Genomic DNA, 23,899 nt, shown 5'->3' on the forward strand with positions numbered 1-23,899 from the left:
GTCAGCTGATGTTTGTTTACGTATACATACAAAATAACTAATAAAGTCATGTGTTACACTTTTACAATTTCTCGTATGAGATATCGTCCCCTCTTTGTTCATATTGGATACATTTTTGTATCATAAAAAAAAAAATAATTGTATGATTTCTAAATAACTTTAGATTTATTAACTCCATAAAATCCCATGCGACCAATCGTAAACGTGTAAAACACGACAAATTTTGTTGCAAAAACAGTTGCAACTTTTGGTACTTTTTGAGTAGAGTTGGATTTTTTTGCACAAATACCGAATACAACACTGTATTTTTGGTGGATTTGTGCCGGATTTAAAATAAACCCAGCCATGAGAAGATTTAATTTTTGTATGGCAAATCTGGTCAGATTTGAGCAGATTAAGCAAATAAATCCTCATGAAGTGGGTTAACCCGGCAAAAAGCTGTAGTGTAACCGTGCTATTAAGTTGTTATTTCTTTATTTTATAACAAATTCTTCGAAATGTATACACTCTTGTTTATCTTTTGAAGAAATGTGTAGGGATCAACCAACTGTTGTTTTCTGTAGGGATCTCTACAGCAACTGCTTATAATGTGTCGGCTAAACTATTGGGAGTTGAACCAAATAAACTTTTGCAAAAATCTTCCAAATAATGTTCTCAACAATTCTTTAGAACATTCTGAAACTCTAAAATGCTTATGCTTGGTTTACATTTACGAAATCCACTCGATTTTAACTGTCAAATCTATAGGCTAAACGTCAAATGAAATCCAGATAAGATTTCATTTGACGTTTGAGCTATGGAATTGACAGTTGAAATCGAGTGGATTTCTTAAATGTAAACTTAGCATTACTTCATGTTGTTTCAGCGGTATTTTGCATCATATCTTTTACAACACGTATTTCAAACACAGTTCACACCAACAGTTTATTCTCGCATTTCGGATTTCACTACATTATTGACATTTTTAGAAAATCGTCGTTGAAAAATGTACTGAAAACAACGGCATAGAGGCATTTTACAACAATGACATGTTCTGAAGAGTTGTTTATTACATATTTTTCCAAAAGAAAATATTAGAAAAAATTAACGGTTTTGGAGATACGGTGCGAAATGTATAAAAATTGTGGAATTTTTGCATATATTTTGAAATTTGAGGCAATAAATGTAGTTTTTCGAATTCATTATTTCTCCAAATATTTCATTCTTGTCATTATCTACAAATTTGCTTCAGAGGTCAGAAGAAGATTCGCATTGGTTTCAGAGATATAGCCCCGAATTTCTTTAAAAACTCTTTTCGACTCCAACTCCACTCCATTAAAAATATCCGTCTCGTAAATTACCACAAAAATATTCGCAACTTTAGTTTGTATCTTTTTATTTTATAACAAATTCTTCGAAAAATATTCACACTTGTTTCTCTTTTGAAGAAATTATGTCGGCAGCGACGGGTAGGGATCAACCACTGTTTTTGTTTTGTAGGGATCTCTAAAGCAGCTGCTTATAAAATGTATCGAACGCAGTGCAATTTTCATAACTCTGTTGGACTACTTCGAATGATGTTGTGAAATCATAACTCCAATTGCATAACTTCCAATTTTTTTTGCTGGGCGTTTTACTTGCGAAGTTATCGTACAGACCTAAAGACTGCGACATCTTTTGTAGGGATCAAAAAATTGGCTTGCTTGGCTAGGGATCTTTAAGCGAGTGCTTCTAAAATGTATCGAACGGAGTGCATTTTCATAACTCCGTGTGGACTGCATCGAAAGATGTATTGAAATCATAACTCTGCATTAAACGCCGTACACATTAGACACTTTTTGCCGGGTTAACCTTCTTTGTGAGGATTTATTTGACATATAACCAATGGAATTGACATTTAAAACCCAGTGGGTTTGTTAAATCCGGTTATATATAAACGTACTATTACACTACTTCCAAACTTCTTTACTGGGTTATTATCTCACACATTTTTATAAAAATTTCCACAATTTTTTAACCCGACTGTCTATGAAAAAATGATGGACAGTTGGGAGACAAACGACAACTGTATGTATGTATTAGTAAATCAGAGTCGTATTTGAAGACAAACTGTCTGGTGTAAACGCCTAGTAAGGGCCTTTTCACTATGTCGAATGAACATGATTGCGAACGAAAAACAACTACTCTTTGGTTTTCATTGAAATATTAGGTCTGTACGATAACTCAAAAGTTTGTACAAATTTGTACAAACTTTTACAAAAAAAAATAATAATTTCAGCATGAGCCAGGTTGGGATTCGAACCTGTCAAGGTTGCCGGCGTCTTAGCGTTCTAAGCCACCATCAACTTGTCAAAACTTTAGTAGACAATAATTGATGATCAAATCAAAAAATAAAATCTTCTGATATAGAAGAGCAATTACTAATGATGTAGGAATAAAACTTACCGTAGTATTTGTGAACATTGAAAAATGGGATTACCAAGCAAGACTATAGGAAAAGTTTGGAGTTTCAATTAACTGACATAATTTCGCATATACATTTATCTAATGAAGTGCGATATATATACTAGTTTCCAAGCTTTGCCTTCGTCTGCCACAAAAACAACATCCTAATACACCTGAAGATCGGCTTTACCACCCGTGAAACGTAGTGTAATGGTTGGATGCGTGGGACTTCGGTAGACTCCTAATTTTTCAATGTATCTCTAAAGGCCTTACAGCTCAACTCGAAAGAGAATTAATTAAATTTTACAAACTGTTGCTCGATAACAAACTTGCTCAGTAAAAGAGAAATGAGAAGTAGTTGCAAGTATTTGCAAGAACTTGCAAATATCTTTTACTTGCGAAGTTATCGAACAGGCGTATTGACTTTATGTTTGCTTTGTAATAATTGTTCCCCAAACATCCCAGATGGGACAAGGGAGACAACTGCTAACTAAAACAACTACAAAATTTAAAAATCATATGTCATGTTCATACCAGCATTTGAATCACGTCGTTCGTTCTCATAATTACGTACACGAATTAACCCGTTCATACGACATGGTACACAATTCATAGCAACATGATTCATATTTTCATAGTTTTTGTTTTCTGATTTTAAAGAAAGTTTCAACCAAAAAACGGGTACAATTATTTTATATGAACATAAAAAATATTTATCCTTCTTTCAGATATCTATTTAATATTAAATTCTATTATTTTAATTCATGTTTTCCATTTTTTCTCACAATTTTGGTGTTTTCAGTATATTTTCAAATTTTTCAATTTCAATAATTAACGAGAGAGAGACCTGCCAACATATCTTTTTGGTATACAGACATTCCGGCAGGCATTTGATTTTCGTTTCTAAATTTGTACGCGAATTTGAAACGATGGACAAGAAATGCAACTGCAATGGAAGAGAAGACAAAATTTGCTATGATTTGAATGTATACTAGTCGTTAAACTGTTTACTTTTCATTCATATTTTGCAGTTTTTCTAAAAAGTTTTGGATTTTTAATACATTTTTTAATTTTTTATTTTTCCTGTCATAATTAATTTATTTCGATAAATTCTCTCATTTGTTAGAGATGGGACACATTTTATCGTCGTTCTGAGAGTAATTTAAATTGAACAATGTACAAAAATCGTTGTTCGTTCTCAAAATTTTGTATGGGAAATGAAGTAATTGCATCGTAATTTGGGGTCGAACAACGAATAGAGAGCGAATTACCGCTAGTCTGAACATGGCAATACACGAGTTTAGTTGTTTTTCTTTCATTTTCGTTCGACATAAAGTCTGTCTGGTTACTTTCCCAGCAAGAACTTTCTCAGAGAGTAAGGGGTTTTTATTCTCTTTTGCTAGAAAATTTTTGAAAAGTAAACAGACACCTTCCCAGCAAAAACCAGCAAGCAGTCAGCTGACTTGCCAAAACAGAACAATTTGTCCGCCAACAAAGGAAGCAAACACGTTGTATTTTATTAAAAATAAAAAAGAAAATGAAACAAAAAAGTATTTTTCCACTTCACAAATTGGTTCTCCATAAAACAATACAATTAGACTATGTTATTTCCACAATAAAATTGTTTTTAATGTTCACAAACATTAATCAACAAAAAACTAAAAACAGCTGATTGATTGTTTTCAGGAAGAAGAAGAGATTGCAAGTGCTTGCTAGAAGAAATTTGTCCAGCAAGAATTTGCAAGCTCTCAGTGAAAGAACTGTCAAAATGTCTCTCTCGAATCGCTCTCTTTTGCTGGTTTTTTGTGTTAACAGACGACTTCCAGCAGCAATTGGTACAAATTGTTACAAATTTTAGGGTAACCAGACACAGCTATAGTGAAACAGGCTGTTATGTTATGTTCACACGAGAGTTTCAATTACGATGTTCGCCTGTCGAACGACGTACACGAATTAACCCGTTTCCACGACACCATTCGTAATTAACAGAAACATAAACAAATTTTCCTTCATTTTTGTTTCCTTGTTTTCACGAAAATTTGAACCGAAAACACATAAAACATACATTAAATAAATAAGAAAGCAATAGACTTTTCTTCAAATGTATCTTCCATATTTAACTACACACATTTCATTAATTTTTTCCATAAATTCTGAATAATTTTCTATTTTCAATATATTTTTATAAGTTTCTATTTTCAAAACTAAAGAGAGAGAGAGACATGTCAAAACTATGTTTGTGTATACAGACTTTCAGTTATTTGTTTCCTTTTTGTTTCTGATTTTTTACGCGATTTTGAACTAATGGACAAGAAATGTGTGTGGAATTAAGAAGGAAATACAACCATCTTCCTTCTGCATCTATATAAACTGTTTAGTTCATTAATTTTCATTCATTTTTTTCCTTTTTTCTATAAATTTTTGTGTTTTCAACAAATTTTTCAATTTTGAATTTAGACATGTGATAATTAATTTTTTCGATAAGTTCTCTCATTTGTTAGGGATGGGACATACTTATTCGTCGTTCAGAGAGTATTTCTAATCGAACAACGTAGAAAAATCGTCGTTCGTTTATAGAATTTTGTGTGGGGAAATAAGTAATTTATTCATAGTTATGGGTCGAACAACGAATAGAGAACGAACGACGTACCGTGGAAACGGGCTATTATAGTACGTTCATGGTACAATGATGTAGAGGTAGGCCAGGTATGAAAATCACTGAGAAATGCCACCCTGCAGCCATGGCTTAAAACGTCAAATGGCATGGTACAATAATAATGGTAGATGTACCAGCATAGCTATCCCGTATTATAAAAACATATGGAACTTAGAGCTTCACTTTTATATGTTAAAAGTGTCATATAGTGTAAAAACATTTCTTTAGCTAGGCTCCAGAATATTCTTAATGGAAAAGTGTTCCAAAAATAGCAAAAGTTCTTCTCAAACTTATGACAGTGAAAAATGTCATTCACTTATTTTCTACTTGACAAGTTTGGCTAATCTGACATCGTGATTGCTGGCATCCGATTTGCAGATAAATGTCAGCAGAATTTTTACAAAAATTGTAATTTTTACATTCCCGTACTTTTGGAACAAATTTAAATTAATATCAATATTTGATAAGTCGTTCATTCGTAAGTTTTGCTAAAAAAAATCAATAATTTTATTTTGCCACGCGAATACACATATTTTGTCCTTGTTTTCAATTTTAAGATATAGTGTTACAGCAGACGTTTTTTGTTGGAACAATTCAGCGATACATCTACCTTTATGATTGCATAATGTCAAAAACAGTACAAAATGTCAACCCTGCTTTTGACAGATTAGGCCATAAAAAGAAAAAAATTGTAATCAGCTGTTAGCTGTGGCCTACCTATACTTTATTCTACCATGAGTACGTTTATATATAACCGGATTTAACAAACCCTCTGGGTTTCAAATGTCAATTCCTTTGCGTATACGTCAAATAAATCTTCATTAAGAAGGTTAACCCTGCAAAAGGTTATAACATAAACATGGCCCATAGCCAAATGAATTGTATAGACAAAGAAATGCTCTTACCAATGTTGTTAACATTGAGTTAGTTGAGAGAACAACTCAATTAAAAATGCCAATAAATACGATTTTATAAACATTTTGTTGTAACAAAAACTGTATGGGGTTAGTTTTTGACGGAATCTACATCCTCAGATAAAAATATTTAAGAAAGTCCTGCCATTTTCCCCAAAAATGGCCTTAGAACAATTTTGAGTTTTTCTGTTTGAGTCGGTTGACAGCACATAACATGAGTATTTCTTTGCCTATGCGATAATTTGTCTATGGAACAACTTCCAGTAACAATTGGTACAAATTTTGAGTAAACGAACATACATTCTGTCGAACGAAAATGATAACGAAAGAAAAACTACTTAACTCGTGCATGATTTTCAAATTTTGTAGTTGTTTCGAAGCAAAAACAAATGCCTTGTTCAGACTGGCGGTAATTCGCTCTCTATTCGTTGTTCGACCCCAAATTACGATACAATTACTTCATTTCCCATACAAAATTTTGAGAACGAACAACGATTTATGTACATTGTTCAATTTAAATTACTCTCAGAACGACGATAAAATATGTCCCATCTCTAACAAATGAGAGAATTTATCGAAATAAAATAATTATGACAGAAAAAATATACTTACTTACTTAGCTGGCCCATTACAGAACATTTGTTCTATAGGCCGAACTAAGAAAAGATCTCCAATTCTCTCTATTTGTTGCTTCGCTTTCTGGAATACCGCGCCTTTTCATCTCATCGTCCACTTGTTTGCGCCATCTATTCCTTGGCCTTCCAATTCTGCGTGCACCGCCAAGCTGTCCGTGTTTATACACCTTTTTAGCGGGGTCATCATCGCTCATTCTTATGATATGGCCTAGCCAACGCAATCGTTGCATCTCGATACGTTTAACAATATTGATGTCGTTGTACAGCAGATACAGCTCGTGGTTCATACGACGTCGATATTCACCGTCAACGCAGATTGGTCCGTAGATCTTTCGAAGAATTTTTCTCTCAAACACACCAAGCACTGCCATGTCTGCTTGCGCAGGTACCCAGGCTCCGAAGCCATACATCAGCACGGGTAGTATCAGTTTTGTAGAGCGTTATTTTTGTTTGACGAGATGTGGCTTTGTTTCTAAACTGCTTACTTAAACCAAAGTAGCATCTGTTGGCCAATACAATTCTTCTTTTTATTTCACAACTGATGTCGTTTGTTGTGTTTACGGAGGTGCCGAGGTATACGAAGTCTTTTACTACCTCAAAATTATAGGAACCAACTTCAACAGTTGGTCCGATATCAATGGACGCATTGCGCGTCGACACCATCAACTTGGTCTTCTCACCGTTTACCGCCAGACCCACCTTAGCAGATTCTCCTTCGACCTTTATAAAGGTATCAGTTACTTCTTTTACTTGTCGGCCCATGATGTCTATATCATCAGCATAAGCAAGTAACATGTGACTATTGGTGTAGATTGTGCCACTTCTTTTGACGTTTGCCTCTCGCATAACCTTTTCTAGCAGGATGTTGAAGAGGTCACACGAAAGGCTGTCTCCTTGTCTGAAACCTCTTTTGGTACCAAACTCTTCGGAGAGGTTCTTTCCTATTTTAACTGAGGACCTCGTGTCAGTTAAAGTCATTTTACAAAACGGGATGAGCTTTGCGGGGATACCAAATTCAGACATGGCTTGGAATACCTTGGAACGCCGCGGGCTGTCGAAGGCTGCTTTATAATCGACAAAAAGGTGGTAGGTGTCGATCTGCATCTCTTGGGTCTGCATCTCCAGGATTTGCCGCAGGGTAAATATTATAATAATATAATATATATAATAATATATTGCCAGGTCTAAAGCCGCATTGGTATGGTCCAATTATCTCGTTGACCATAGGCTTTAGTCGTTCGCACAGACTTATGCCCCTATAGTTAGAGCTTACAGTCGTATCTCCCTTCTTGTGGACGGGACACAGGATACTCAGGTTCCAATCGTCGGGTACTCGTTCTTCCTGCCAGATGGTGCTAACTAGCTGATGAATACACCTTATCAGCGTGTCGCCTCCGGTTTTGAACAGCTCGGCTGGTAAGCCATCGGCCCCTGCTGCCTTATTATTCTTCAGCCGATTTATTGCTGTCTTTACCTCATCTTGGCTGGGCGGTATACATTCAATACCATCTTCTGGGATTGGGACTGTGGTATCTTCGTCGTCTTCGCTGCTATTGGATACCAACAGATTTGAAAAATGTTCTTTCCATATCCTGAGTACACTATCTGTATCAGTTACCAAATTACCTTGCTGGTCTCTACAGGAGGATGTGCCTGTACCAAAGCCATCAGTTTGATGCTTGGCTCTTTGTTTGCTACGTTTAAGCGGGTGCGTACCTTTGCTGCAACAAGGTAGTGGTCCGAATCAATGTTTGCGCCTCGGAACGATCGTACATCCAACACGCTCGATGAATGTCTTCCATCTATCACAACATGATCAATTTGGTTTCTTGTTTTCTGTCTTTTACTACCTCAATATTATAGGAACCAACTTCCACAGAAAAATATAAAATTTACAATTCATTAAAAACCCAAACATATTTAGAAAAACTGCAAAACATGAACAAAAATTAAAAGGTTTAACGACTAGTATACATTCAAATCATAGCAAATTTTCTCTTTTCTTTTATTGCAATTGCATTTCTTGTTCATCGTTTAAAATTCGCGTACAAATTAAGAAGCAAAAATCAAATCCCTGCAAGAAAGTCTGTATACCAAAAAGTTTTTTTGGCAGGTCTCTCTCTCGTTAATTTTGAAAATATAAAAATTAAAAAATGTACGAAAAACACCAAAATTTTGAGAAAAAATAGAAAAGATGATTGAAAATAATATAATTAAAAAATAAATAGATACATATCTGAAAGAAGACAAATAGTTTTTAAGTTCATATCAATTCATTTTACTCGTTTTTTGGAGGAAACTTTCTTTAAAATCAATAAGTAAAAAGTATGAAAATATTAATCATGTTGCTATGAATTATGTACCATGTCGTATGAACGGGTTAATTCGTCTACATAATTATGAGAGCGAACAACGTGATTCAAATGCTGGTATGAACATGGAAAAAGTCAATAAAAAGGGGAGTACACACTAACAGTCAAAACTGACAGTCAACGTACTTTAAGGACAATTTTCCGGCAAATAACAACTTTTATTTAGCTAAAAACGTTTGAAATACAATATTTACGGTATTATTTAGAGATTATAAACGAAATGTTTCAATTTGGCTTTGATATTCACGAAATTTGAAAATTTTTGAAATCATGTTAGAATATTGGTGATTTTCATTCATGATTTCGCAAAATCATTGCCACATAGAAGTGTTTTACATCTTTTAACACATTGGCAACGATTAACCAGGAAAAATCCTTCGTGCAGTAACACGGCCGTTTTTGGTCCGGTAACGTTACCTATGAGTTGAAATTATAACATTTTGCTTAGTCCATATTTACATTAGGCCATTTTCCTTGCGGCAATTGTTAGTTTGAAGGAGAGAGAGGTGAGGCATATGGTAACCCTTTGCCTCTCAACACCCTCTCTCACCTACAAACTAACAATTGCCGCCAAGAAAATTGCCTAATGTAAATGTGGAATTACACGGGAGATATCTACCCAGCAAAAATGTTTGGAAGTAGTGCAATGCAGAGTTATGATTTGAGTTTTGAAAATGCACTGCGCTCGATACATTTTGGAAGCACTTGCTTAAAGATCCCTGACCAAGCAAGCCAACTTTTTGATCCCTGCAGTCGCAGTCTTTTTTTCTGAACACAAGAAAGAGTGTTAAAATTCTAAGAATTTGTTTTATAAAAAATAAAGAAATACAAACTAAAGTTATGACCATTTTTGTAATTCACGAGACGCAAATTATTTTTAAAGTGGAGTTGGAGTTTTTTGGAAATCTGAACTGAAGTAGGAGGAAAAATGAAGTAGGAGGATGATGAAGCAATATCAATTTCGATGTTATAAAAAGCAGAGTAGAGGAAGTAAACATATGCTTGGTTTACATTTACGAAATCCACTCGATTTAAACTGTCAAATCCATAGGTTTAACGTCAAATGAAATCCAGATGAGATTTCATTTGACGTTTAAGCTATGGAATTGACAGTTGAAATCGAGTGGATTTCGTAAATGTAAACTTAGCATTAGTTACGATCAATTTTCATGGAGAGTTTTTATAATGTGTGTTAATGTAATAAAGCTAATATTCTTGTTTTACACGAATAAGTAATGTATTTTATTTATTTTGGGATATTTGCAATGGCTTGCATTTTATAGCATCTTTAGACTGCATTTAAATTCAATCCAAAACACTACACCAAAGGCTGTGATTTGGATCGAAAATGGAGTGCATCCTAGCTGTGTGCCGTGGAAGCAAAATGGAGTGCATTCTAGCTGCGCGCTCTCTTGTAAAATTCATAGGTGAATTCATAGGAAAAGATGTACTCCAGCGGCAATTGTTCTAGTGATTTAACTGCATCCGCGGATGCAAACTTTTTGCTGGGTATGAACTCATAGTCGATGGTCAGACTAGCAAGGTTTCATGAAACCAATTTCGTTAAAGTTTCTTTTCAAATTTCGTTAATGTCCACACACGTTAACGTGAAATTTAAGATCTTTGCGTGTCCTCTTTATTTTACCATTCGCGTTTGTTGTGTTTCTCATACCAATAAAAACAAAAGAAGACATAAATAAACGAAAAAACAACACAAAATAATTAAAATTAATAATTAAATTAATATTAATAGTTAAATTTTCACTATTTCATTAATTAAATGTTTTTATTAAATATATTTATGTTTGTTCTGTTGTTAACGTTTGCTTGAGAAAATAAAAATGAAAGAAAATTGAAGAACAAATCTTGCAACGAAGAACAAGAAGAGGCAACACAACAAACACAGAAAACCATGTACATGGGTTTCACTACTTCATAACCCCTCGCCTATAAACTTGACGTCGCCATGTTGAAATTGTGCTAGTCTGACCATCGACATAGATAACTACGCGTAGAAATTACGGCATTAGTGAAACAAGCCCTTAATTTATACGACATATTGCTTCAAGAACTTTACCTAGTGCGATTATCAACACCGTGTGAACTACCCTATGTATATTTGACATTTTTTTAGAATCATCTGGCAACGCTGTTATCAATATTTAGTACACAGAATTTTAGTACCATGGCTTTTTAAATTACAATTTAATTTCATTGGTTTGTGTTTGTAGTTTTTTGTTTAGCATTTTTTCATGTGAATTGTGTTTTCTAAAAACATTTACAAACAATATACTGCAAAATAATTGACAAGTTGCACAACAACAATAAAATTTGTGAAAAAAGAGTGTTACATTAGATAAAATGGCATTTCGTTCGCGTTTACAAAACAGTGGTGGTGGTAGTTCGATAGAACAACTAGAAATTGAAATGTGTTCGCCTTCGATGTCGCCTCCAATACCTGTTTCACCAGTGTGTACTACTATATTACCACGAAAGTTACGGTTTGCGTCACCTAGCCGTGATGAAGATGACGAAGGAACAAGTGGCAGCGAAGATAGTCCATTCAAAGCAAAGTCTATTAACAACAACAACAACAATGATAGTGACAAAACACCAAAAACGATGTCCATTTCTCCACCATATCGTAAAGTTCGTGCATTGAGACTTTTTGACACGCCAGCAACACCCAAAACTATTTTGGAACACTGTGGCCCTGCTAAAAATGGTATGTGTACTGTATTCCTATTTTTAACAAAAGATTAATTACAAATACTTGTGACATTCTATTTTGGGAACAAGTCTATTTTAATCACTCGCTTATACCACAAGACGACCCTGCTGATTTCTTCAGCCTTTCTGAGATATAAAACTACGTAGTTTCCTTAGTGCTTGCGATTCTATCAAATTCTTCCTAAGCCCAGTAAAGAAAATATTTTTTGCGGATAATAGAAGTCGGCTAAACTATAAAGTCCGCCTTTATAGAATGAATGCTTTCTTGTTGGACGACTCCTCTTTTGTTTTAGATAGAGTCCAATACCCGACTACTTGAATAAACTTCCCTCTGCAATAATCAGGGCAATTATGAATGTAATCTCCCGTGAGTTTTGTCTTTCCTCCCTTCAACTTAAAGGCAAAAGTGAGCAAACACACGGGGAGTTGATATTCATAATTGGGTTGAATTAGTTTTTATAGACTTCCGCAGTAAAAATACTTATCCATATTACCTTTTGTCAACTTTTAGAAACTATATAATATTAAGAGTACTTACTGCTCATATTTCGAGAGAAGCGGCTTAAGCGCTTCCGCAAAATGTATAATGTAGTAATCAGGACACAATGAAATAACTACTTTGGTAAACTATCAACATGATTCACGAGTTGGCCTTAAACAAGACTTAAGTGAGCCAGAAACCAAACGAAAAATAAAACATAAAACATAGATAACATTTTTTAATTTTATATCTGTGTCTTTTTTTATAATTTTAGAAAAATCTGGCGGAAAAGCATTGAATCACTTATCTTTGGCGGCGGCCTCAGACCTTACCAAAAGGCAAGAATCACTTTTCCTCAAGACGGCAGAGAGGCCACGATCGCTACCATTACACAATCGTGCCCTAGACAACGTTATGCAACAGCAGACAGCTAATGTTAATCCTTTTACCCCAGATAGTAAGTTAGAATGATATACCTATATGTGGTAATGTATTCAAAAGGTTGATTAATTAATTTTCTAGGTCTTATGGCCCATAATAAAAAACGTTGCCGAACACAAATCGGTCGTGAGAACTTAAGCAATCGCTCGTTGCAAATGTTTTTAAATAGCGACGAAGATATGAACAATGATAACGAACAGTCCACCGAAATGCACCAAGCTCCTAAAAGACTTGCTCTTCAAGATACTAATATAAGCCGATATAAAAAAGAATTTGTTGAATTATCTGTTATTGGAATTGGCGAATTTGGAATGGTGTATCAATGCCTTAATCGATTGGATGGTTGCATATACGCAATTAAAAAAAGCATTAAACCTGTAGCTGGGAGTTCATTTGAGTAAGTTCTGAATTTGTCTGGATTTACATTACACAGCTAAAAAGAACATTAATTAAGATGCTATTTAATAAATTCATTTATTATTTTTTACAGAAAACAAGCGCTTAATGAAGTTTGGGCTCATGCGGTTTTGGGAAAACACGATAATGTTGTTCGCTATTACTCAGCATGGGCCGAAGACAACCATATGCTCATACAAAATGAGTATTGTAACGGTGGCAGTTTACAATCATTGCTGCAAAAACGTTGCTTGGTAGAATCGGAACTAAGAATACTCCTATTACACGTTGCTGAGGGTTTACGTTATATCCACTCCAATGATTTGGTTCATATGGATTTGAAGTCAGGAAATATATTTCTTACGAAAGTGCCTTCAGTACATAAGACTGTAATGCCACCGTTAACAAAGGAATGTTATGAAACCGGTATGGATGGAATTTATGAAGAACTAAGCAATTCTGAGTGGTTAATTACCTACAAAATTGGTGATTTGGGACATGTTACTTCGGTAAATGAGCCATGTGTTGAGGAGGGAGATTGCCGTTATTTACCCAAAGAAATACTGGAAGATGATTTTTCGAATTTATTCAAAGCCGACATATTCTCATTGGGTTTGACGTTGTATGAAGCTGCCGGAGGGGGTCCACTACCAAAAAACGGTCCAGAATGGCACAATCTAAGAGATAACAAAGTACCAGATATACCTACATTGAGTCGAGAATTTAATGATCTTATTAAAATGATGACCCATTCAGATCCAGAGAAAAGACCTTCATCGACATCGATATTTAATCATTCGTAAGTAAATTTTGTGCAACATATTACTATATTGAAAAACAGAATTTAGTGAACATAGGGTGTAAGAAGCGATATTCTGTCCAGGACTTCGGGGGGTTCGAGTCATGCTATCTTCGTGTTTACATTTCCCTCTTACTTTCAATGAAAGTAAAACTTTGTACGAAAAGCTTAGCAAAAAAAATTAGCAAAAGTTAAAGACGGTACGTGTAAAACCCTTGTAATAAGCCTCTGAAATTTACACTGATCAAAATTCCTCTTAGAAAAAATACTCTTTCAAATGTTGTGAACGTATATTGGAGAAAACTACAAAAGTTTCAGGTTTTCAGTTACAATGTACAGTCAGCGACTAAAGTTTTACACCCTATGAATCTCGAGTTTAAGTTGAAATTTTTATAAAAATTCAAGTACATAGTTCTATTTCATACCCCTAATTAACAAAATTATATACAAGAAAGGTATATTTCATAATACAAATAGAAATGTTGCTGTATCAATGGATTGTAGGAAAAAACTAAAGGAGTTAGTTGAGTAGGTTTGGCAGGGCAGTTGAAAAAGAACAGTGTGTCGTGCGGGCCTGTGCTGCATGCTGGGCAGAAGTTTTCTACGGCGTCATCCATAATTGCTCTATAGGAATTTAGACGGCTGCACAATCCAAAGCGTAGTTGAGCCAAAACTACTCTGGTTTGTTGTTGTAGCAACGGAATTATGTTCGTTGGTGTATTATTTCAGCTATCAGGATCTGGTTCCCCTGTTCAGTCTCAAAAATTTTGCAACTTGGACTGGCTGCGTCCATAAAGAATCAGTTGAATAGGTTTGGGCAGCTAAACAAATGAAGCGTGGCATCAATTCGGGCCAATCAATACGAATTTAGGCGACTGCATCGTCCAATCTTAACTGGACTGTAACCGCTCGTGTTTGCTTTGGCAGCTGGTGTTCTTCCGCTGCCATGAATGGAGAATGGTCCCCAAGTAGGCCAAATAGGGCATTCATACAGTATGTATCTCTGTACTACCTGCCCAACTGCATCAGTGTGAATACTATCCAAGTCTGCCTTATAGGCTCGTTGGTCTAGAGGTTGTCTTTTATCCTTAGATCATGAAGATCTCTCCTGAAGTGCCTGGGTGGGGGAAGCCTTTCCATTAAATCGTGACATGGATGCTCACTGTGATAGTCCCCAAGCAGGTATTACATCAACAACATCCAAGTGTTATGAGAAGGCACCCTGTTGACATATGTCATTGTACAATCATGCGCATACACTACGATCTCTATGCCGTATGGTGTATGGAATTTCAGAAAGGAGGAGGTTAAACAGTTCCGAAGACGCCACCAGTGTTACCGAATTTGACGATTTATCGTCATTTTGATGATTTTTTGCCCAAAATTGAAAAATGACGATTTGACGAATGACGAATTGTATGAAATAAAAGACGACTAAACGACGATTTTGACTAAAATTTCACAAAAGACTTTAGGGAAAGAATTTTCCAAACTCGATTTTATGAGCTTTTTAATGTTTTATAGCAATTTCCAGACAGATTGGCTATATTTAGGTACATATCTGGAATACAGTTATAGTTTTTGCCCCAAATTCAAACTACATCACCTGAAATTTTCGTTTAGTTTTGTTAATGGATGAAAATCTTCCTTGAAAAGTTTTCGAGATAAAATATTAATTATATCTATTTTGTTGTAGAAAAATTATGAGTTCAGCTTTCTTAACTTCCTACTAATGCCCTCTTTAAGCGGTCAGCCAGTTTTGAATGACAATTTTTTCTTGGCCATGATGACCATTTTTGACGGTTTTCCAAATTTTCTTGACGATTTCCGATCAAAAACTGTCGGCAACGCTGGACGCTACTCCGCCTTGGAGAACTCCCTGTTTCACTTTACATGTTTTGGACTTCTTGTTTCTGAATTCCACAAACGACTGGCTTCCACACATTAGTTGATTATTCAACATTTCAAACGCGGCTGGAGGCCAGTTTTTGTCGAATTTCTTGACTGCCCAATATAAATGCGATTGATGCTCCATCAATTTTCTGTCTGTTTGTAAATCCATGAGTCGTTGAGTTTCATCTACGCGTGTGTTGAGAGTTGTGCAATCCTTTGTTTCGTCTAACAATTTGAGCAAGCGTGTGCGAATGTCGTTGTCTTTCCTGGAGTCGCTCGTGTTTCTACCTAATCCAATAACCACTTTTGGGAATTTTTCTTTATAGTAACGAAACGTTTTTATGATCCACCATAAAACGAAGATTTGTTAGATTTGTCCGCTGTGCAGTTTATAAACGTGGTTTGTTTATTCCGTATTTGAAGTATTTATGATTATTGTTGCAGATATTGGGGGTCATTCTGAACGAAAATTTCCCGTGAATTTTGACTTTCAGCCCTTGTAACTTAAAGGATAAAGTGAGAAAACTCACGGGAAATTTACGTTCAGAATAACCACCATGAAGTTTACTGTGGCCCCCAGAAGCTGAAAAATATTTTGCGCTTTACATATTGAGTGCCTTTGTTTGGATAAAGTAACGATTTTTGTTTAGCTTTTTCATACTTTTACGATTCGAATAAAATATTTGGCTGTGTTTTTACGTTATGAAAAATACTTTTTTGATAAATGCTGTCTCCGTAGTTTGGATAAAGTAAAGACCTTTGTTTTGCTTTTTCATACTTTTTATGTTTCGAATAAAATATTTGGTTGAGCTTTTACGTTATGAAAAAAAAACTTTTTTGATAAATTATCGTGTAATGACTCTATTATTTATTTATTTTATTACATTAACTAGTAGTAAATACAAAGTTAATAAACGAAGATAGCATTGGCTACTAAGGCCATCAGCTAGTGACTCTATTTAAATTTTTTTGGCAGATGCTAAAAAAATATATCAAAATAATGCACTTTATAACGTATATTTATCATCATACATAGAAATATCTCATCTTTATTAATTTATAGTTAGATTTTGTACTTACAATTAATGTCTTTTTTATTTTAGCGTTTTAAATTCATTGGAATCAAAGAGTAAAGCTCAGCTTAGCCAGGAATTAACAATCGAAAAACGTAAAAATGAAATACTATTACGAAAACTGAGAGAAGCTCGCAAAACTATCAAAGCTTATGAACAAAATCTAAAAGGTAAGTTTTTTGTTTAAAAATTTGCTATTCACGTAAATGTATTTATAAATATTTGTTTATTACAGCACATCACTCTCATTTTAATAGTCCCCAAAGATTAACAGATCAGCGATGTCTTCGTTCACTTACACGTAAAAAACATAACACTCCCAATTTAAGTGGTAAATTAGATAGCTTGCGAGATCGCAATAAAAATGTTATTAACAATTTTAAGTATTAATTTGTTATTGCGTTTGCGTTTTATTGATATTTATTTTAACAAATATACTTGAAGTTTTTACTTATTCATTCATTATAATACATATGTGAATTTTTGTCAAACAAGAGTTATTAACGTATGACGTATATATTATACTCATACACAAGTTAAATTAGCCTGCCTATTCACCATGAATATGAGATACCTAATTTGTATAATGTTTGTGCATACATATTTGAATACGTTTAAATATAAATACATAATATGCTATTTTAATGGCCGTTCCCATTAAAATTTGTCATATTTAAAAAGGAAGGATTTTTTTGTATATAAGAAAGTATAATATATTAGATTCTTAGCTACCTTTAATAATATTTATTTGTTTCTAGTGATAAAACTATTGTTCCCTTTTTTGTTAACATAACAAAAAAATATCCGCATAACGAATCATTTTGTCTTCTCAAATATCTAATTATGACTGTAAAAATTAAATTTGAATTTTAATGTTTTCGAATTTGATATAAAATATTTGTTAAGCATTTTTATTTAATAAATACAATTAAAGAAAATAATTACATGTTTCTTCATTGCGTGTGTCAGAATGTTTTTTTTTTCTAAGTCTAATATAAGGTCAAATTACACACCAGTAAATAAAGGATCAATGTCGGGCATGGTCGAATATATGATATTTCGATTTCAACATAGTTTGACGAATTTTGGCTTTTCTAGACCAAATCGCGTCACATTTTCCAAGTTTCATTAATGTTGTGTTCAGTGCGTCCGGTACATGCAGTCGGCCCAAAATATGTGTATAGGAGCTATATTAAGTCTGAACCGTTTTGTTACATCAAGTACCTCAAATCGACCGAAAATATATACATATGAGAGCTATATTCAAATCGGAACCGAATTCAATATAATTTGGCAAATTTGTTTCTATACCAAATTCCGTAACACTTTCCAAATTCGGAGAGTTACCAAAGATTCTGATGCTATATCTCCAGAATAACGTGGAATTTCAAAACAAACAAAACAAACAAATTTACAAACATTTCTTTATGAAGGCTGAGCTTAAAAGCGTTTGTCGTAGAAGCCATACAGGTTGAATGAGAAAAAAACTCATCACTGTAAAAAACTCATTGCAAGTGAGAAATGAAAAGTTCGATGACAGAGAAGCCACTCCACAGCCTATATGTCAGATGAGCTGCTACTAACAGCGAAAGCAGGGCATATAATGGTGGCTTAGGCTTTCCTTTTTAACTTGCAAAAAATTTTCGACCAATCGATAAAGTAAGTACTTCCAGAGTAGTTCCTTTGGACCAGTCCACATATTCACGATACACTCTTTTCTTTATCTTTTAACATCCGATTAGTATCATAGAATTCGTCCTACAATGAATTCGATAACAAGTTTTATAACGATATCGATATATTACGATATAATCAAGATCATGTAGATCTTGAATAACCTAAAGTAGATAAGAAGGGAGATATTTAAATGAAGAGGTAGGTAGATATAGGGCAACTAGATTAAAATAAGTTGCTATGGTAGAGGACCAGCTGCAGAGGTCGACAGACAAAGTTTATTTTCCTTCAGGTATGTAATGTGTCGTTGTGTTCTGAAAGTCAATATTTGTTTTTCTCAAGGTAAATTTAGTAAGGTTATCCTGAAGGCGAATTAAGGGTAATAATTATGTGATTCGATATCGAGTTGTTTCGACCTGAGTACTCAATGTTAGGATGACAACATTCGTTATCGAGTAATTAAGCATAAATTTGCGAGTAATTTCTCGAGGCCAAATTGCCTATCGTAAACAAATAAAATGAAAGATTTCTTATTCAGCCGTATTCTGAACTCATTGGAGTTGGGAATTTTTCCCCATACCCACATTTTCGTATACAGCCCTATTCTGAACGCATGGGAGTTGGGAATTTTTTCCCATTCCCACATTTTCGTATTCTGAACAAAATTTTGTGGGAGTTTTTTTCCCATTTCCCATCTCCCCTCATTCTGAATGAAGTTCGAATTGGGAATTTGTTCCCATGGGAAAAAAGTATACATTCTCTATCTTGAATTGTGGGAGAATTTTGTGTCTTTTTGTGGGAAAAATCTCCCCAGCAAACAGTGTGGGAGTTTGAAAAAAAATTTCAAGAAATTTCATATTTTTATGAAATTTCATATTTTAAGACATCTACACGACAAAATTATTGCAAATATTTATAATCGCCATGTGTTTGCTTAATAAAAGCATACAAAATGTACTGTAAAATATGTCATTAGTAGACTTCGGATTTTGCATATTCTTATATGATACAAAAACCTGCAAGAATCTAACTGTTTTACACCAATAAAAAATGTTCGAACAAAACAAAAAAGTAGTAAAAATTAGTAGATTTTTGCAGATCTGGAACAGACCATATGTATTGAAATACGAGAAAAAGAGTCATGGTTGATTCTGTTAACGCAGCACAGCAAGTAAAAACAAATCAATTTCAAAAGAATTGTTGGCAATAATTATTAAAATATTATTTTAAATCAGACGACTAACGTTCTATTGAAAACGTGTTAGTCTCCTCAATGACACGACAACGATCACACAAACGTACATACGTATGCCAAATTATTGCAATGCTATTCCATTTTCCGAAATGCCTTTTCTTGAATAGGATCGTTATTTTTGAACGTAGAAGCTTGAAATTTTTCAAGGGCACGTGTTTCAGTTTTAAGCCTTTACCTAATTAACTGCGTGTTGCGTGTGCGTTCAAAAATACAAAAAGAAAATACATGTATTTCAAATTGAAAACAAAAACAAATACATGTAGGGTAAGTGCACCAGTAGTCGGCACTTTAAGGATTCTCGTATCTTCAGCCGTATGTCATTCCGAGCCTAAATATCCAATCAAATTAAATTTAATTTGTTATGATTCGTTATTTTGTGTAGTTTTAGATTATATAAACAATTTTTTTGATTATTTCTGTTCAGCATGCAAAAAATGCAATTTTAGTGAAATACTGCTTTTTCACCAGTAGTCGGCACCATTCCCCAATAGTCGGCATGATATGATCCAGTAGTCTGCATGTTATATTTAAATAAAGAAAAAATGCATACTTTACATTTTTTCTTAAATATTTGAAAGAACTATAGCTTAAGTATTAGTTATTTATACATTTCTTGTTTATTTCAAACGTGTCTATTGATTTTACTTCAAAAAATAAGGAAATTTAAACATATTGTTTAAATAAATTAGTTCGTACCAGTAGACGGCATCTATTACCCAGTTGTCGGCACCCCACAACGTACGTACTTCAAATCATGGCTAATATTGCTTAAAATCGCTAAAGTTCCTTTCAAATTGAAACTATTTTTCTATTAATTAGCCTTTAAAGTATTTCTTTAGTATTTTTTATAATTTTTAGCTAAAAGTAATTGATAAAAATCAATGTTTATAACCCCATGCCGACTTCAGGCAAATTTTATATTTTTTTGTCCCTAAAGTCGGCATCAGCAAAAATTGCACAATTATAAATATTTTTTAAAAATTTCTTTTTCTGAAGTGTTTTTTTAACTGTTCTCTACCTATATAACAAAAATGTTGGGGAAAATTTCTTCATTTTAAAATAATTACAGAGCTTATAAGGTTAACATCTCCACAATTTTTTACTTAAGAAACATGCATTTTCGGTTTTGGTGAAAAACCCTCACTGACAAAAACTTAAATTTCGATATAATAATTGGTCCTAGCTCAATGAAATGTTATATAAAGTTAGCTGACAATATTGTTGAAGAATTTTAAGGATTATTTTCCTATTTTGTTTTCTTAATTTTTAGTTATTTGAGTTCAAATTCAAAAGGTGCCGACTACTGGTACATGTCGACATTAGGTGCACTTACCCTATTTTGTTTTTGTTTTTTTGAACGCACACGCAACACGCAGTTAATTAGGTAAAGGCTTTAGATTCAATCAAAAACGTATTTTATTTATTTATTTATTTTTTTTTTTTTTTTTTTAGATACCTCTTCGGAAATTTATGGTGACGATATGTAATAACACGCAAAAATATGTAATAATCGAGAAAAATATCCGAATTTATCTTTTTGAATTTTTTTTTTTAATATGCAAAATACGAGTTCTAGCGATCATTAGGAATAAGTAAAACTAGCGATATACTCGTTAAACCCCTAACTAAAATTACTCCGTATCAACATACAATTTTTAAATTCGTTACAAACTTAAAAAGTTCCGATTACTTTATACACAAAAATTATTTTTGCCTACTAATTAAAAAAATGCTTACACCAATTCGCACATTCTGAAGAAAATGTGCTTATTAGAACAACATCACACATCGCTGACTCCAGTCACTTAAAAATCCATAAATCAATGCACGGTTGTTGAATTAAGTGAGTTGTGCTTTTGCTAATCTAATTCAAAAACCGCGAATTCAATGCAAATAGGCATTTTGTATTACAAAACAAACAGTGTGTTCGTTTACTCAAAATTTGTACAAATTGTTACTGGATGTTGTTCGTTTACTCCTCAGTACAAAAAAGTTTCAAGAAATTTCATATTTTTATGAAATTTCATATTTTAAGACATCTACAAGACAAAATTATTGCAAATATTAGCTTCGTTCCAGAACTAAAAAGTTTTTACACATTTTTTTCCCGAAATGCGTTCCCGTACACCTAAAAAAAGTTGCAAAATGTTCACTTCTCTTTGAAAAAAATGCAAAGTGGCTTTATTTTCGCCAAAAAGTCTGACTCCACGAGCTACGTTTCGGTGGGCTTCCATTTTTTCAAACAGCGTTTCAAATTGCTGTTTTGTGGTAATTTTTACCAATATAAGTACTGAAAAACCAAAAAAAGTATATAATATTAAATAAATTCACTTAAAATAAATGAAAATGTGATCTACGTTTCATTTCGTTTGCAAAAATGCACGGCGACAGCTAATTTGTTGTCGCCGGAAAATGAACTTTATGGCGACAGAATTTGACGTCGTCGGGCGACTTTTGCCATACGTAATGGAAAAATTGCAACTGGCAACGCTACACGACTCGCGTCGCAATACGGAATAGACCCATTAGTTTTAGACGAAAGTTGTTAAAAGAAGAAATAGTAAAGAAATTAGTAGCTATAATATTTAGGACCATATTCTACCATTTTTATTGACATTTTCGTTATCTGCGGTCACAAAATATATTTTATTGATGTTTTTTCATAATAAATTCTTACAGAAGATTATGCGTGCTCGATCCAAACGGTTTTTGAAATATCTATGGTGAATATATATAGGGAAAATATTGATAACCCAGATCGGACTTTGAAAAATTACGTATTTTAGTACTATAAACTAAAATAACGTCTTCAGGATAAGTCATAGGTTCCTGATACTGTATGTAAAAATGCGGGGATAGTCTACGGCTATTCTCCAGTGATTATATCTAACATACGAGTCCTAACATCCATGATTTTGGCATGGTCCTAAATACTATAATGGTGGCAGCTACTCCTGCTCTGACAAAATTGAATGAAACGTGATTTTACTTTTGGCAGATTCCTGGCGTTTAGGTAGGATTTAGAGTTTTGTGTATTCGGGGACCCATAATAAAATTTTACGACAAATAATTTGTGGAATATTTTGATTTGATACGATCTCATTTTAAAGGAGTTTCTAAACTTTTTTGAAAAAAATGGACCAAAAAACCCCTTTAGTGACTCGCATGAGGTTCAATTTTTTTCATAAAAAGATACCCCGCATTGTTGTCAGTAATATTGCCAAAGACACTTTATACCTAAAATGCAAGGATTCCAAGGAATCTGATGTCAAATATTTCAAACCCTGTAGAAATGGGCGGAACTTGCCACGCGTATTCAGGTTACTTCCCGACGTAAACTTTCAAAACGCCGATACACGTGTCTTCTTTTTTTCGGTCCTCTTTCATAATCTATGAGGGGTTTCTTGTAATTTTAAAAAAAGTTCAATTTTGTTGTACAATGTTATCAATGTATGTTTTATGATAAGTTGCTAAGTGCATAAATTTTAATGTCTTTTAAATTGAGAATTTCCAGCAGTCATAAAAACAATGTGTGTGTACTGATAATAAGGGATCGACAGAGTACATGCACGACGCGATCTTTAGGCAGCATGTAAGTGATAATGCACTCAGCGAGGGAGCAGTTTTTTATAGTGATAAGTGCATAGAATAAGAGAAAATAGGCTAAGAATTATTTTGTAAAATTCATTTTATTTTAATAAAATTAGAATTGAATCATCAACCAAACCGAAAGGTTGTCGTTTCTTTTCTCGCCTTTACAGTTTGTATGTTCGTGCTCCTGTTCAATCTGGCTCTGGGTCTATCTCCAGTTCCAGGAAGTTGGCTACTTCGATGGGATGTAACCACAGATCCACTGGAGTCAGATGAGTAGGCTTGGCGCGGCAGTTTAATAGGTGCTTAGTATCGTGCGGGCCCATGCCGCATACTGGGCAGATGTCTTGCACGGTGCGATCGATTCCCGCCCAATAGGAATTTAGGCGACTGCAAATCCGAGCGTAATTGAGCCAAAACTACTCTGGTTTGTCGTGGCAGCTGACGCTCTTCAGCTGCGATAGATGGGGGATGTGCTCCGATGACTGCATTCACACAAAAATTGCTTATGGTCTTAGCAACTGTGTCCGTGTGAATGCTGTTCAATCCCACGGCAGCGGGTTCT

The 23,899-nt window shown here is 34.0% G+C and overlaps 1 protein-coding gene across 1 annotated transcript; it reads left to right on the forward strand.

The window, feature by feature from the left end:
* The first annotated feature begins 11,133 nt into the window (after positions 1-11,133).
* Positions 11,134-17,752, forward strand: Wee1 (Wee1 kinase). The gene is made up of 6 exons (XM_073968187.1): positions 11,134-11,726; positions 12,487-12,669; positions 12,735-13,050; positions 13,144-13,848; positions 16,845-16,984; positions 17,050-17,752. Exons 1-6 carry the CDS (start codon positions 11,363-11,365, stop codon positions 17,202-17,204), a joined length of 1,863 nt encoding a protein of 620 aa, XP_073824288.1. The 5' UTR covers positions 11,134-11,362; the 3' UTR covers positions 17,205-17,752.
* The last annotated feature ends 6,147 nt before the right edge of the window (positions 17,753-23,899 follow it).

This window comes from Musca autumnalis, unplaced genomic scaffold (assembly GCF_047663935.1).
Source record: "Musca autumnalis isolate F117 unplaced genomic scaffold, ASM4766393v1 scaffold_2, whole genome shotgun sequence".
NCBI lineage: Eukaryota > Metazoa > Arthropoda > Insecta > Diptera > Muscidae > Musca > Musca autumnalis.